We start from the raw sequence: 16,628 nt of genomic DNA, 5'->3' as shown, positions 1-16,628 counted from the left end.
CATTAGTTAAGTATTTATAATCCCATTTATTATACAGGTAAACTTGCAAGAAAGCAGATTCAAATACTTTGGGGAGAGGGTAGGAGTGCCAACATGTAATTATGTCTTTTTCAAAAACAAGGAAAATTCAATTATCCCAAAACTTGCCTGTTTCAGACCAGAGTTAAGGCTATCTCATGTCCACAAAGCCAGGAAAGAAACTGATTCCTTAACTGACGTGCCCCATGATCAGCAATGATGTTGTGCAATGTCAGAAAATTGTGCTTGCTTACAACCTACCCTCCATGTCCCAAAACTCTTCCTCGGTCAGCAAATATGCCCCATGTTGTTCTGGTCCTGTATTGCTTTATGAAGCATCTATCCTTGCGGCTAGGGCTCCCTCTCACCGTTTAACCCACCCTGCCAGCTAATGATGTAAGCAACAAACTGGCATGTGTCAACTGACAGGAGAATTCCTCTAGCGAAACACCAAGGTCCGTATGCTTCCTCAGGCAATACAGGACCAGGACAACATGGAGGCATCTTTGCTGGTCCCATGCACTCTGTCCTCCCCATCTGGATTTGGGCCTGAAAGACCAAAAAAAGTGTGAGTGCATGGAGGGTAAGTTGTAAGCAAGTACTATTTCTGACATTGCACAACATCATTACTGATCACAGGGCATGTCAGTGAAGGCACCAGCTTCCAATTTCCAATTAAGTTTATTATATTCTCAAAGTCTATTCTCTAAAATTTGCCAATGAATATAATACAGAATTGCACATATGAAACTGGAATACAGGCACTTAATCCAAACATGTTCTTTCATGTTTGCATGTACGCATGGATCACTGACTCTAAGGACCGTTATCCCTTAACTGTATACATTTGTGCCAAATTTGTATGATTTAAGATTCACTAAATTTGGCCAATAAAGTATTCTCCAATTTTCCCCATCATCAAAATCTGACAAAAAGAGAACCTTACTGCTTGGCTGAGAAGAAAAAATTGCATTCACCCTAACACCTGATTTAATAGTGCCCATCAGATTGCCACCATCAATAGTGATGTGAGACACATTAGGTCTACTTGATTGCAAGTCAGCATTATTTGAGTTACTGCAGGGGGTAGCACAATGCTGCGAATCTCCTGAAAGAAAGAAAAAGCACAAAACAAAATTTTAAAATTATATTGTGAGGAGTATTAACACGATCCAACTTCAGAGATTAGAGTCAAACATTATTATTTAAACTTTTCTTTTGTGCTTGGTTTTTTTTTTCCATACACGTCTGTATTGCTATACTTAAACTAATGGTATTATCTGGCTTCTTTTTTGATGAGGGATGATTTAAACGTATTTTATTGGTAGTACATGCCTTGGTCTCCTCTCGTCTAGACTACTGTAATGTGCTGTATGTGGGCTAACCCTCTAAGATGGTTTGGAAGCTGCAGCTGGTGCAGAATGCGGCAGCTCACCTGATTAAAAGCAGCCGTCGGCGTGTTCACATTACTCCAGTGCTGAAGGAGTTGCACTAGTTACCAGATGTTTTCCACGCCAAATTCAAAGTGCTGGTTTTGACCTTTAAAACCTTATATGGTTCCAGCCCAGCCTATCTCAAGGAGCACCTCCAGCAACACCAAACAGGCCGCTCAACAAGATCAGCCTCAGAATGCCTTCTCTCTGTCCCATCAGCCAGGACAGCTAGGCTGGTGAGGACGAGGGAGAGGGTGGTCCCCACTCTGTGGAACTCCCTCCCTAGGGAACTCCGCCATGCCCCCTCTTTAATGAGCTTCCACCACGCATTGAAAACGTGGTTGTTCAGGCAGGCATTTGGGGTGGGTTAGGGTATTTTTAGAAATACAATGTTTTAATGTGGAATTTTGTTTTAAACTGTTGTATTATTGTACATTGCCCAGAGTGGCCAGGTGACCGGCCAGATGGGCGATTAAGGCATTTAATACATAAATACATACATAAATTTTAAATAAACATACAAAACCAGCCTCCCCCTCCCCATCGTAAGTGGGACCTACCTAGCTTTCACAATGCTGTGGGAGACAAAATATGGAGGCCAACGGGCACAGCCCAACCAAGACATTTTGCTGCCTGAGACAGAGCCACAAATGGCACCTCCTCCCACCCAAGTCAATGTGCAAAATTCCCAAACCAAGTTATTTTGGCACATGAGGCAGAAAATCCCCAAAGCACCTCCACCAGTCCTGGGGAGTAAAAACACAGTAATAATAAATATGAACTATTTGCTTCCTTTTCATTACCCGAGATCTGCTGCTTGAGGCAGCCAGCTCACTTTGCCGTAGGCCAACCTTGCCATTATGGCCCAATAGGAGATGAGTGCTGTTGCTGGGTAAGCTCACTTCGGCGGGGGGGGGGGGGGGGACAAGGCTGACAGCTGCAGTAGTGCCACCAGGGGACCCAAGTGGCAGCAGGTGGCCTTCAAGGGTTCACCAAGGGCAGCCTGTCCAGCCCCCCCCCCCCCCCAATCCAAGCCTGGCTGTTTATACCTTAAAAATGGTTTACAAATGCTTTAAAATTAATATACCCCAAACCCATCCCCACTAAGGATGGCTTGCTTCAGTTCAACTTTTTAAAATGGGAATGGAGCTTCCTTTCTCCAGTCAGACAAGGGACTGTGGTTTAATGCACTGTGGCCCTATTTCTCAGGGCTAAGACAGCTGGGCTTTCCACCCCCTTTTAAAAGGGCTTCAGTGTGTCCGGGGCCAGACACTAAAAAAGATTAGGGACAGAAAGAGGACTACTTGGGTGGAAACAGTTCTTTTCCTTGATTTAAAAGGGAAGCGTGTCCAGCTCCGTCTCTTTCACCTCTGACCCTTTTTATTTCTGAGGTTAATATAAGATTGGTACAATATGCTGAAATTAAAATTTTCCTAAATCCCTCTGAATGTGTTTTTTGTACATTTGATAAAATCAGAACTGATTTTTTTAAATAAATGCATCTTAGTGTGTGTTTTTAAAAGGAAATAAACCATACCAGCAGCACCATCCTTTTGAGCCAGTGCACGATGCACTCCTTGCCACAGGATTGTGATTTCTTCATCAGTTGGTGTGCGATCTGGACATAATCCGTTTTCTGAGTGCATGGAGCTTCTTTTTGTAAAGCTGCTGCACTGGGCAACTGATTGAGCGCACTTTGTCTTTTTCAAAGGCTCATATGTGAATATACTATAAGAAGGTCTCATCGTGGCCACATGAGAATGGCCAGAAATACCTGAAGGTGAAGAATCTTCTGTAGTATCTCTACACAAATCTTGACCTTGAGACAAAAGATGCCTTTCATTTAAGAAGTGACTGTTCTCATTGTCTGTGTGAGGCTTGCACAGAGATGGACACATGCTGTCTGCTGGATTTTCATCCAGCCTTTTACCTGGTGTAGGTTTACACGGTGGGTGAGGCACCATGATTTTGCCTTGGGTTTTCATAACCTTGGTGGCTTCGCTAGCAGACTGTGGTCGGATAATGGTGCCTTTTCGGTTTTTAGTTATTAAAGTTGATGATGGGACTTTAGCAGATTTTGGTCGTTTCATCATTTTCGTTCTACCTTTGCGCAGATTGCTTTTTGGATTTTTAGGGTCACCATTATATACAAAAGGTACAATTTCATCACCTCTTGGTGCCATCCATGCCTGCTTAGCAACATGATATCCTGAAGATGCAAAAGCATTCCGCATCCTATTATCTCTTTCTGAGCCCCCAACCATAGCAAGTTTGGCAGATTTCTGAGAATTCTCCTGGTGATCTTCTGGAAAAACAGAATTGAGCATACAAGACGGAATGCTTCTAAGATTAGTTTTAGAAGTGGCGACTTTAATTTGAAAGCCAGGTGATTGGGGCTGTGCCTGAGATATTTCAGTGATACTTTGTTCTGAACACTTTTCATCATAATTAGCTCCCACAACTTCACTGATTTCATCAAACCACCTAAGTTTTTTACAGTTCTTTTGAATATCGGCATCTTTCCCTTTTATTTTTGCCAGTTCAACACTGTCTCTAGCAGAGGACACAGGCTGATTCCCAAATTTAACCCCTCTGTTTATAACCACTGCTTTGAAACAGCCAGCTTCATATTTAGATTCTTTTTTCAAAATGCTTTTTGGCAATTTCACTACTTTTCTCTCAGTGGGGTTATTCTTCTCTTGGTCAAGGTCAGACAAATTGTCTGTGACGTCTCCATGAGGCATGGATAAAATTTCATTCACATTTTCCTCTCCATTGCCTTTCTGTTGATCAATACTGCCTTTATATGTCTCTTCAAACAAAGATGTCTCAACATTACCATGGTCAAAGTATTTTTCATTGTTAGCACATGTTACACAGTCTATATCTTCAGTACACCTTGCTGCATGAGCATTTTTCCCCTTCTGCATACAATTAAGTAAGAAGCTGTTATTGTAAGTGGCACTCCACTCTCTAGTAGAAAAGACTACAGGGTTTACAGTGCACTGAGTGGTGGCTTGTGCTGATGAGGTTTTGTTGTTCCAGGGAAATTCGGAATTCTTCTCTTGTACTGCAACAACTGGAGAAGGGTCAGGGATAGCCCAAGCTTTGTTTAACTTAAGTACAGGTGTGTCAGTAGCTAGAGGATGTTCTGTGCTAACTATTCCTGAAGATGGACGTTTCAACATAAAACTTTTGTCTTCTCTTTCAATTTGTGCAAAGGTTAGATTATCATCAGAAGCACATCTCTCAGCCTCGCTTCGTTCAGACGTACTTGGAACAGATGATTTCTTATCAGGACTGCATGTGTCTTCATCAGAAGGTACAACATTGTATTTAATTAAAATATCACGAAAAGGGGATGTTGTCTGGATATCTGAGGTATTTAAATTTATGAGCCAGTTATTTACATGCTGACGTTTAGAAAAAGTAATGTCAGTTTCATCAGAGAAACTTTTATTTCTAAACTGTGATCCCTGTGAATTGTGGACTGAAGAGTCCAGCTGTGTAGTCAAAGAAGACGTTTCACTGGGTGTTGTACAACTTTCATTGGGTTCTCCAGCCTCAAGACTATCCACACTGCAAACACTTTCTGAATGGGCTATTTCATTCACTTCTTGATGAAAATCCTGAGTCAGAAAAGTAAACAAATTATGAATATCACTAACACATTTTTACTTCTCAATTTTTTCATTCAGTCACAGTTTAGGAGAAAATTGGGAATCCTAATGTATTTTGTGAAAAGTAGTAAGAAATGTTCATGTTTGCAGTTCAAAGAAACGGTAAGCTGTGCTTATAGCAACTCTTCACTAAGTCAACTGATATACGTATGTTGGAAAAGTTTAAAAAATGTTAATAGTAGTAATTTCATAGGAAAGGACAGGTTGCTTACCTGTAACTGTGGTTCTTTGAGTGGTCATCTGTGCATTCACACATAAGCACGGAGCCTTGATTCAGGGAACTTGTAAAGCTGAGAAACTTTTGGCGGGAACCCTCTCCCACCATCCCATTGCGCACGTCCAGAGGGGTTCCCGCCTATTCCCTCAGTTTGATGAGACCCAAATGTGGCCTTGCAACCGAAGGGAGTAGAATGAACAATCACCTCGGTACCAGACATCATATCATAAACACCAAAGCAGGGTGGGCGGGCTGTGTGAATGCAGATGACCACTCGAAGAACCACAGTTACCAGTAAGCAACCTGTCCTTCTTCGTCATCTCTGTGCATCACACATATGGGCAAGTAGCAAGCTCAATTACTGGAAGGGGGGCAGGTTTCTAATGTAGTACAGACAAAAGAACAGCACAGCCAAAGGAACAGTCTGCTCGAGCCCCGACATCTACGCAATGATGCTGTTCAGAGGTTGTTGGTGTCGACCATGTTGCCGCACAGCATAACTCCTGTCAAATGCTACGGACACCCCTGTCAAATGCTGTCGAATGCTATGGACGTCGCCATAGCTCATGTAGAATGTGCTGTCACCTTACCCACATCCAGGTTTGACAGCTGGTGAGGGTAACTGTCTGGACTACCCAAGAGGCCAGTCTCTGGGATGATATTGGTAGACCTTTCTTGTTGCCTCCATAACACACAAAAAGTCTTGGGGACTTTTGAAAAACCTCAGTCTTGGATTTAAAGAAAGCTAATGCCCTCCAAACATCCAAAGCATGCAACCGAGATTTTAACTCCGACTTAAGGGATTGAAAAAATGCAGGTAAGATAACATCCTGATTAACGTGAAAGCTAGAAACAACTTTTGGTAAAAACTGTACATCTGGACAAAGCACAACTTTATCTTTGTGGAAAACCATGTAAGGATCGTCCACTCTGAAGGCTGCTAACTTACTAGCCTGATGGGCAGATGTGACTGCCACTAAAAAAGCCACCTTCCAAGACAATAAATGAAAGTCAACTGTTGCAACGGGTTCGAAAGGCTTAACTGCTAAAGCCTGCAGGACAACCGACAAGCTCCAGCTCGGTATCAGCAGTTTAACCAGAGGCCAGAGATTCTTGACTCCGCGAAGAAACTGTTGTGTATGAGGGTGCAAAAAAACAGAAAAACCCTCTACCAGAGCATGTGAAGCCTGCTTGATCCCATGGGAGGAAAGCATGACCTTGATGAGAATCCAGAACTGTGCCTATAAACTGGATGACTTGGGTTGGTTCCATGCAAGATTTCTGGATGTTCACATAGAGTCCGAGGCCATCCAGAAGATCGCGGGTAAGTGACACTGAGCGAAGGAGGCGCTGTCGCAATGGCGCCGCTAGTAACCAATCATCGAGATAGAGAGTGACTCCCTGCAGTTGTAGGTAAGAGCACACCACTGCCATGCACTTTGTAAAAACTCTCGGGGCTGTCGACAGTCCATGGCGTTCTAGAAGTGGCGACTTTAATTTGAAAGCCAGGTGACTGGGGCTGTGCCTGAAATATTTCAGTGATACTTTGTTCTGAACACTTTTCATCATAATTAGCTCCCACAACTTCATTGATTTCATCAAACCACCTAAGTTTTTTACAGTTCTTTTGAATATCGGCATCTTTCCCTTTTATTTTTGCCAATTCAACACTGTCTCTAGCAGAGGACGCAGGCCGATTCCCAAATTTAACTCCTCTGTTTATAACCACTGCTTTGAAACAGCCAGCTTCATTTTTTTTCCCCACCTCTGCAAGTGTCTAAGATGTGGAATGCCATCTTGCATACAGTGTGAGGTGTTCTAAAAATGTCATGAAAAGCCAGTATCCTTAACTGGAGCTTGTACTTGGTCACTGATTTCAGGGCAAGAAAAAATACTGCAAGTTCTTGGACATTATGCATTTTTAGGTGCCATTTCTGCACAGAGCCAAAGATGAATATCAGTTTCTATGTGCTGATATATCAAATTTCTAGGTGTATCATATGCCTGCCATGTTTCAGTCAATTTAGAGGAAGATATCTTTTTGAAAAAAACTCTTCTAGATGGGTGCACATTTAGACAGGATATTACTTATACAGAATATTACTTATACAATACACTCCGTCCAGTGACGAGATCGATGGGGCCACCAAAGAGTAGGAGGCTGAGTCGGTAGTCATCCGTAGCGGACTGTGGGGACGCCTCTGGATGAGACGGGAGATCTTCCTCGTGCACTCTAGGAGATGCTGAAACCACAACCTGAGGTCTCAGACCTCTTTGGTATTGGTGAATTTAGCAGAGGTGGTGGCGGCAGAAGATCCTTCAGATGTTCTGCCTGCGATTTTTTCTCAATGTTCCTCTTTTTCTTTTTCTCTAGGTCAGAGGTCTTAGGCATCTGAGCCTTTTTTGACAACTTTTGAGCTGTAGGCAGCGTCAACGACCGCCCTGAAGAGGCTTCTTTGTCCTGCCCATGGTTAGAGCTGGCACGGGAGGAGAGGAGGGAGTTTGGACTGTCTCAGCTCAGGGTGCTCACTGATCTTTTGAAGAGGCAGGCACCTGTGCCATCAGAGCTTTAGGGGCCTCAACAGCAAGCAATGCCCTCTTCCAAAGCTCTGCGCAAAGTCTGTCCACTCGGTTTCTGTGAGCCTGCTTTGAGAAACCCTGGCAGAGTGGGCACGCCTCTACCACATGCCCCTCTCCTAGGCAGAAGAGGCACAGGGAGTGCTTGTTCGAGGGTGGTAATTTACTCCCACTGGGAACACTTCCAAGAGGGTGGCTTCAAGGCCATATGCCCTGACGTGATCCACGGGCGATCAAAGATCACTCTCTCTTGAAAATAATAAAAAAAAATAATCTAAGAAAAATAAAACAAGAAAAATAAGCTCAAAGAATGAAAGAACGATAGAGAGAAGAGACATAGATAGAATAAAAGCTCAGTGGAATATTTTCCAAACGCAGTGCTATCAGACAAAGTTCCCGACGAGGCACCACAGTTGGTGGTCAAAGAAGAACTGAGGGAATAGGCGGGAACCCTTCCTGACATGTGCAATGGGATGGTGAGGGAAGGTTCCCTCCAAAACTTTCTCAGCTTTACAAGTTTCTCGAATTGAGGCTCTGTGTAGGTGCAGAGCCCATATGTGTGATGCAGAGACCATGAAGAAGAACATTAGCATTTTTCAAGAACTGTATTTATACATACTTTTTTTCCATCTCTGCAAGTGTCTAAGATGTGGAATGCCATCTTGCATACAGTGTGAGGTGTTCTAAAAATGTCATGAAAAGCCAGTATCCTTAACTGGAGCTTGTACTTGGTCACTGATTTCAGGGCAAGAAAAATACTGCAAGTTCTTAGACATCATGCATTTTTAGGTGTCATTTCTGCACAGAGCCAAACACGAATATCAGTTTCTATGTGCCGATATATCAAATTTCTCGGTGCATCATATCCCTGCCATGTTTCAGTCAATTTAGAGGAAGGTATCTTTTTGAAAAAAACTCTTCTAGATGGATGCACATTTAGACAGGATATTACTTATACAGAATAGTACTTATACAATACACAACCCAATTAATGCTGCACTTGGCAGTTTCAGATATGTTCAGTTGCTGGAAATCACCATAAAACACTAAAAGTGCTTTTGCTTTATTCTTTTAATTTCAGCCTTATAAAAATATTTTACCTTATCTCTGCCTCCTTACTTGCAAAGGAGAGCTAGTTAAACCTGTTCCTCTAGGACAAAAATATTAGCTGACACCAGTCCAATAATTTTTTACTGTGGGAACTAAATTTTATTTGAAGAGTGAAAAAAACTACAACTGCAATAGAAAAACTCCTCAAAAATAGCAAAATCACAAACATGCAAACACAATGGTGCAGATACCACTGCAATATTCAGGTTTAGAACTGAAAGTGTAGTTATTTTTTAGGGATATAAATAGGGAACAATATTCATATTGGTTCTTTTATTGACCTTCTAGAAAAGGAATTTTAGGAATCCTTATAATCCTGCTGGGCCTGTAAAACAGCAAAATGAGTGGTCAAAGGACCTCAAAAGTATAATCACACAAATGTGGCGTACAGTTTGAGCTTTGCATTTCTCCATGCAAAAAACTGTTATGTGCAATTATTATAACTGATTTAAGCAACAGACAATAGAAAAGCCTAATCATATTACAGATAGCATTCTCAAAAGGATCATAACAAGTTTCTTACTTAACTCAAGCTTACTTAATTAAAAATGGCAGAGTTCCCAGTAACAAAAATAGTAGATAAAAAGCACCATAGGGTGAAATGTCAATACTCTGTATTGTTTTCAGTTGTCTGTCTATGATTGAATTCTAATATATATAATTAGTCATCAGAAGGTGAAGTATCTTCAATATTTGTAAAACTATACCTGATTCACTAGAAAAGCCTCAGCGGCCCCTAGTGGCAATTTAATGATGTAAAAAGAAAATAAATTGTTTATAGTATTGCTTTGCAATTCAAGCAGCAGTCTGTGTGAAATCTAAAAAGATGCAGTGAATGGACTCTGATGCCTTTTGATTGATGCAGTACTATAGCTACTGCCTAATGAGAATAATTTTCGCATCAAAAACAGTGGGAGCAGGAAAACTATAAATTAATCAGTTTAATCCTTCCTTACAGGCCATTTAAAAAGTAACATTGAACTAAACCACTGGTGAAAGTTATATTCATTTAGCCACATCACTACTTTGGAAACTTTGTAAAAATAAATAGGGATTTTTTTTAACCATCCCTTCTTTACACTTGAATTTTTAAAAACACAAATTCAGAAGTGACTTTACACTTTTAAGAGCAGACAGTATTGAAAAGACAGGCTTACACACTTACGAATTTGTTTCATATATGTATATAGAAATATTGGAAGTAAAAAGTGGGAGGGAAGAAAAATGCATGTATTTAAGTTTTGAGTCTGAGAAATGTGCTATGAGAACCCACGAGATTTTTTCAGTCACCGTGGATATACACATGCATCTCAGTCTTGGGAATGTTTAACACAACCTTCTCCAACTGGGTGGCTGGTGTTGGACTGAGGATAATAAGAGTTGTAGTGCAACACATCTTGAGGGCACCAGATTGGGGAATGCTGGTTTAACATATATTTAAATTAAGAAGCAGGTCACATTTCAATGTCTGATACCAATAGTCTGAACTGTACACCAGAAGGGTGTGAAGGAACTTTTGGATACTATACCCAAGGTCTCACAGAGATTCAGTCTGGTACCCAGCTATCCTTTTATTTTCAAGCACATATCCCAACTTCAACTTGATGTTCGCTTATGAGGTAATTTGAGAACAGCCACCTAACCAACTTTTTGAGTGTAGAGACTCAGAGACTACAATCTTGTTGAAGGGAATAATACTCCTCTCAGCAAGAGTGTATGCAGCAACTGCAATCCCGGAGAAGAGGTTGCTGCTGGATACAGCAAAGTGGGGACAGCAAGAGCGTCTCCTTAGGAGTGCTCGAAGTCTTGGGCTTTAAAATACTTGGGCTGGCACTGAAGCTGGTGTACTCCCATGAAAGTCAGTGGGCCTAAGCAGTTAGAACATCAGGCACTCCTGCTTGGCTGGCTTATGAACTGCACTTTTAAGAAGAGAAAGTAAGCATTTGTCAGGTCATCATACCTGAAGGTTGTTGAAATGTTGTTCTTGCAGCTGCTGCTGCATTTCATCCAGATTTTGTTGGAAGAGAAGCTGGTCACTATCCAGGTGTGCCCTGCAGTTTTCCTGTATTATCCTATCAAAGCCAGTTGTTGCTGAGCTCTGTTTCCAATGAAAAGGACCATTTCTGGTAGCAGAGGAAGCTGTGTCAGTAGTTCTTGCAGGGAAGAAACATTAGAGTTATTTCCAGTTTCATGAACAAAGTTTCACAATCACCTTTAAAACAAATTATATCTACGGTGTAATATTTGGAACAACAATATTTAATAGCTACACGGTATTATACATGGTGGTCATAAGAAATGTATTTTAAGGAAAAGTTTGTCTCAAGCTATGAATAAAATCAGAAAGATTTTGTTGTTATATTTGATTGCATTGTTCAATACTTTGGTGAGACTTTACTTAAATACTTTGTTAAATGTATATTTGTTGTTGACGTATGTATCCCACTGCCCGAAATCTAGACATTTAAGCAACAGCAGGTGCTCATAAGCCTACTCTGCCTTAGGTAGGCTAGAGCCTACATTATGTTCTTTTCTACATAGCTTTCTTTTTTTTTCATGTTCCTCATACTCCACTATACTGGAAAACATAATGAACATAATGAACAGTTTATACAACCTTCTAATTAACTCCTGTCCACAAAAACTGCGGCAATGTTATGTAGACTACATATAATAAATTATACAGCTGTATTTTTTCTCAAACAGGTGTTAGAAGTGTTCTGTGAGTCCTCGAGTCATCATTTACTTTGCAGTAGGGGTGGGGAAATGTACAACCTTATGTTGTCAGGTTATGGGATCATTTTATTGCATATTACAGAGGGGAGAACTCGACACTCTACATCAGGGGTGGGGAACTGGTGGCCCATGGACTGGATGTAGTCCATGACACCTCCTCAACTGGTCCTCAATCCCCCTCCTTGGCCCCAACCTTTCCCACAACAGTTAGGCTGTTCTCAAGACTAATTGCAGCACAGGGAACAATTTGGGGGCAGGGGGAGTCACAGCCGGGAAAGGAAGCCGAATTTCTGATTGGGGGTGGGCATTTCTGTGTTTGTGTTTTGTGATGTGTGTGTATTTGTATGTACGTGTGTATGTGTGTATACCTGCATATGAGTCTGTGTGTAAGAATATATGAAGGGAGGGTGGGGAGGAGTGTGTGGATGATTGTGTGTGAATGGGGTGTTACATGGCTTTAGCCCCCTGCACATTTGGTTTTGACTCCCCACCCCAACTGCTGGCATATGGTCCCCGGAAGGTTACCCATGAGGGAATATGGCTGTCAGGGTGAAAAAGACTGTCTACCCCTGCTCTATGTCAATGACAATGGCATAACCGTGTGCGTATAGGAATAAAGTATCTGAACACAGAGAGATTTTGCTACCACAATAAACAAAAAGGAGGGGGATTTGTCAGGACACTTCAGACAAAGGAAGCTGTCTGAAGAACAGCAAAAAGTGAAGAGTAAAAGAAGGAATGCAGTGATGTTGCTGAACAAGGACATTGTGAAAACTAAGAGACAAGGACAACTTTATATGTGTAACTACACTGAGCGCTGTCTTGAAATGGAAGGATTGGGAAATGTATATCTGCTTTAGCTAGGAGAGAAAAAGACAACCAGGGTCAAAGCATGAACGGTAAGTCAATAAGAAAGACACATACAAAGGAATTTTAAAACGTTTAGAACTTAGGAGTCTTCCTAAACAGAAAGAATAGGCTTATGAAAGGAATACAATTTAATGAGCAATACAGAACTATTTAAAAGGACTAGTCTGAAGACGGGATCTCAGAGTGTATCCCAAACACAATAACCAAAACATCAATGAAAGCAATTTTAGAGGAAGGGGATGCAATATCTGAGACAATTACAAATACGAAATACCTAAAATGAGAATTTCCAAACCTAATTATAACCATCACCATGACCAAATTAAAAGCATGAAAAGCAACACACCTTACATCTGACATGTTATCCACAGTGCTTTCCTCTCAGAAGTCTTAAATAGCATTTTTATGTCAGAAGTTTTGCCAACAAATTTTCCAAGTCAACTTCCAGGTATTCTTACACTGACTGCTTGCTTGAATTAAACAAACAGAATAAGTACCTTACAATGACTTTGGATGATGGCAACTGTAATCCCATTGCCTGAATTTTCTGTAGAGCATCATCCAATTTAAGTTCTGGTTTTCTCTGCTCTAGAAGTTAAAAAGAGGGATAAGTATTCTGTTACATGTCAAGTTTTTACTCTAAAAAGACTCAGGAATCGTTTTCAACTCCCCACCCCCTATAATTCTAATAGCTGTGCCTATGTCAGCACTCTTTCAGAATCCTTAACATTTGTTTTCTGATTCACTTATGCCTTGTTGTCCTTTGACAGCATGGCTTTGTGAGCTTTGCACACTCACTCTATCTTACTTAAATGCACTCCCAACCCCTGCACATCCACAGCTATTCTTTGAATATTTAAAGCTTCTAATAAATATAGTATATTTATAAATAAAACCATAATTGCAGATGATACTGATATCCAGCTATGAAAAAGGGGGAAAGGGAAATAGGACCATGAATTGTACCTGTGGGATTGAAAAACAGCAAGGGGTCTGCAACATATGACAAAAGGGCACAATCCAGGGTACTGGCATTCTTGTGCAGCTCCAGTTCATTTAAACAGGCCTGTAAAAAAACTTCCTGGTGGATTTGGCTAGTAGGTGTTTATTGATAGACAGGAAATTAAAAGCTCTGATAAAGATTGGAACAAGGGCAATGGCCATGGGAAATGTCGGCATAAATTATTTATTTTGAATGTTATGCCACCATACATGACATTCTTAGGACACAATCCTACGAGATTGCCACCTGAACGATATGAGCCTCCAAGTTCAGAGGCTTCTGAGTATCCAAGGCCCCACCAGGCTTTTGCCGGCAGAGCAGGAAGAGAGATGGAGCATCCTCCTTAACTGCATTTCTTGCTAGATGGGCCTCTGAGCCTGTCCAGCTGAATGCTGAGAGCTGTAGTCCAAAACAACTGGAGAACACCAGATTGGGGAAGGAGGAGTTAGACAATTTATTCAGGTACCATGGCCACAGCACAAGACTTTCTAGGAGAGAAAGCAAATGGCGTTTGGTCTTAGCTCTGCCAATGAAAGGGGCCTTGCTTGTTATTTCACCTCTCCCTCTACTGCAGCAGATCTGTCTAAGTGATAAACTTCCGATTTTCAATATCTATTGATTGATTATAAAATACTACTTTCCTATATCAAAATACTTATTTCAGAAAGATGTTTGACTACTGTGGGTTCATGTGGTTTTGATAGGTTATAGAAGTATAATAATAAATATTATAAGTATTATTATATAAAGTATTATTTTATATAAATGATGCAAGTATTATTATTATTCCAAAGTACAGAGTAAGTATAATAAGTAACCAAGAAACTGTGACTCTATCCCTCATCTCTCCTCACAAATTTGTGGCAAGACCAAAATACATCCTTACCGATCCTCTTTTCTTTCCTTTTTTCTCTTCATTCACTTGATCAGCGGATAGAAAACATTACCTCACATTTGGAACTTATGCACTTATGACTGTGAGACTGGAGACAAATATTTAAGTGAAATACCACATCCCACAGTTTCAACCTTGGAAAACTGACTGAGACATCACTGTTATATCCTCCTGACAGTGTGCACTCTCTCCAATTATAGAGACTGGAGCAGAACCAAAGGGGAGAGAAAATGCTATAGAATGCACAATGGTTCAATTGTGAAATTATTCAAAACCAGCAAGTTTAAAGGAAGGTCTATTTACTTAAATAAGAAAAACACTGAAATATACAATTTTATTGTATTTCATAGGGCTGTCCAGTAACTAAGCCCGAAGTATTAACTTTGCTCACATACAAAGTCAACTTCAATGATACATATTTAAAATTAATGAGCTGAAACAGCTTGCAGTCTTGAAACCACTCACAGCGAAACTCAGCAACATTTTAACCTCCCATTGCATGGCACCCCACCCCACCAGGAGGCACCCAGATTTCCAAAGCAAGAATCACAGACATACAGAAAAAGTGCAAAGATTAATACTTGGCAATGAAGCAGAAATTGTATTGCAACTTGAAAAGAAGTGCTGGTGCAGGCACACCCTTAGAAAACTCAGTACTGTCTAACATAGGCAGCAGTGCCCATGGTTACATTAGTATAAGGTGCAAACCCTTTCCATTGCATTCCCCCCCCCCACTGTGTCAGGAGGTCGCCCCTGCTGCCTTCTGAAATCCTCAGGTAGCCAGAATCAACATGCAGACAATAGGGCTCTTTTCCAAGGCTTTATTCCCATTCAACCTAATGACGTTTACAGATGCTAACTGCTTGATCCTACGGGTGAGACCTAAGAGAGTTGCCTACTCGGGGGTTCTAACCTTAGGAATCAGTTGATCTCCGTTTGGAGGGGAACGCGGCAAACCGCTGTACTTATGAGCTAGGAGGAGAGAGTCCACCCTTTTCTGTGAGGCATCGGGGTGTCGCTGTTGCCGTCGCGCCAAGTGGGCTGAGCGCCGCCTCTCAGCACCCGCCATCTCGCGCTTGAGGGTGCGCCGGCGCCTAGTGTCCAGAAACTGCTGTTGCTCCACCCTCTCCCTGCCAGGGTCACTATCACTCTCAGGAATGTGTACCGGGAGGGGCTCTCCCCCTGGCTGCTCCTCTGAAACGCACGTAGGTTCCTCTCCTGCAGTTTCTAACTCTTCCTCAAAATCAGAACTGCTTTGGGAGTCTCTGGGCTCTGATCCAACCCTGACACACTGCTCTTTGTGCAAGTACTGGTGATGAGGTCTTGCCTCCTCCCCAACCTAAGATACAAACAGTATTTTCAGTCTGGACAATGCTAATCTTTAAACTGCCTATGTAATATACAAACCTCCTCCTCTCTTGCGTTGTGAAGATGAAAGATGACCACGTTGGAACCTTTCAGTTGCTTCCTGATGTTTCAGTTTCCGTTGCAGCAAAATTTGTTCTCTAAATTTTTGTTCTTTTTCTTCATCCTCTTTCCATTTTTCTTCAAGTGCTCTATTTAAAAACAACTACAGCTTTTAATAAAAACAACCTTCATGACATTGTAAGTAGTTCAGTAGTGCTCCATATTAAGATGTTAGGCTTATTTGAGAACATGTTTCAAGCTCAATAATGTTACACAAGTGACAACGTTGTGAATCAACTATATTCAAAAACTTCTGTGTTACTGTGCTAGCATTAAAAACAAAACCCACCGTGTTGAGGGATTCCTAGCACCCAGAAGCCCCAGGCATATCTCGGTCCAGGTTAGGAGTGGGCAACTTGTGGCTCTCCAGATGTTTTGGCCATTCCCATCAGTCCTAGCCAGCACAGTCAATGGTGAGGGATGATGGGAGTTGAAGGCCAAATCACCTGGAAGGCCACAAGTTGCCCACTCCTGGTTTAGGTACTGCATAGACCATATGCCATGCAAAAGCCATTAGCTGTGCTATGACTGATATATGACTGACTGGAGTAGTCACAACAGCTCCCAGACAGCAGCTAAAAGCCTGTGGCACTGTGTTCCTAACAGGGACCTACTGGGGTTG

At 41.5% G+C, this 16,628-nt stretch overlaps 1 protein-coding gene across 4 annotated transcripts in view; it reads right to left on the bottom strand.

The window, feature by feature from the left end:
- The window catches only part of CEP126 (centrosomal protein 126), a 30,137-nt gene that overhangs the window by 7,658 nt on the left and 5,851 nt on the right, over positions 1-16,628 (bottom strand). Inside the window, exons 3-7 of one of the 4 annotated variants that reach the window (XR_014788801.1) lie at positions 15,947-16,095; positions 13,139-13,229; positions 10,996-11,188; positions 2,989-5,080; positions 996-1,126 (exon numbers count right to left, since the gene is read on the bottom strand). Coding sequence is in view for 3 of the 4 variants with exons in the window: in XM_084841618.1 (XP_084697744.1) it covers positions 965-1,126; positions 2,989-5,080; positions 10,996-11,188; positions 13,139-13,229; positions 15,947-16,095 (2,687 nt within the window). In the remaining variant the exon portion in view is untranslated. Of the gene's footprint in view, positions 1-964; positions 1,127-2,988; positions 5,081-10,995; positions 11,189-13,138; positions 13,230-15,452; positions 15,509-15,946; positions 16,096-16,628 lie in introns of those variants that run through there. The other 3 variants (XM_084841618.1, XM_084841620.1, XM_084841619.1) reach the window with 3 other exon arrangements.

Source organism: Heloderma suspectum, chromosome 3 (assembly GCF_057233095.1).
Source record: "Heloderma suspectum isolate Gila_16-S chromosome 3, 16-S_ref, whole genome shotgun sequence".
Taxonomy (NCBI): domain Eukaryota; kingdom Metazoa; phylum Chordata; class Lepidosauria; order Squamata; family Helodermatidae; genus Heloderma; species Heloderma suspectum.
The sequence above is the reverse complement of the archived record's forward strand: the minus strand, read 5'-3'. Positions and strand labels throughout refer to the sequence as shown.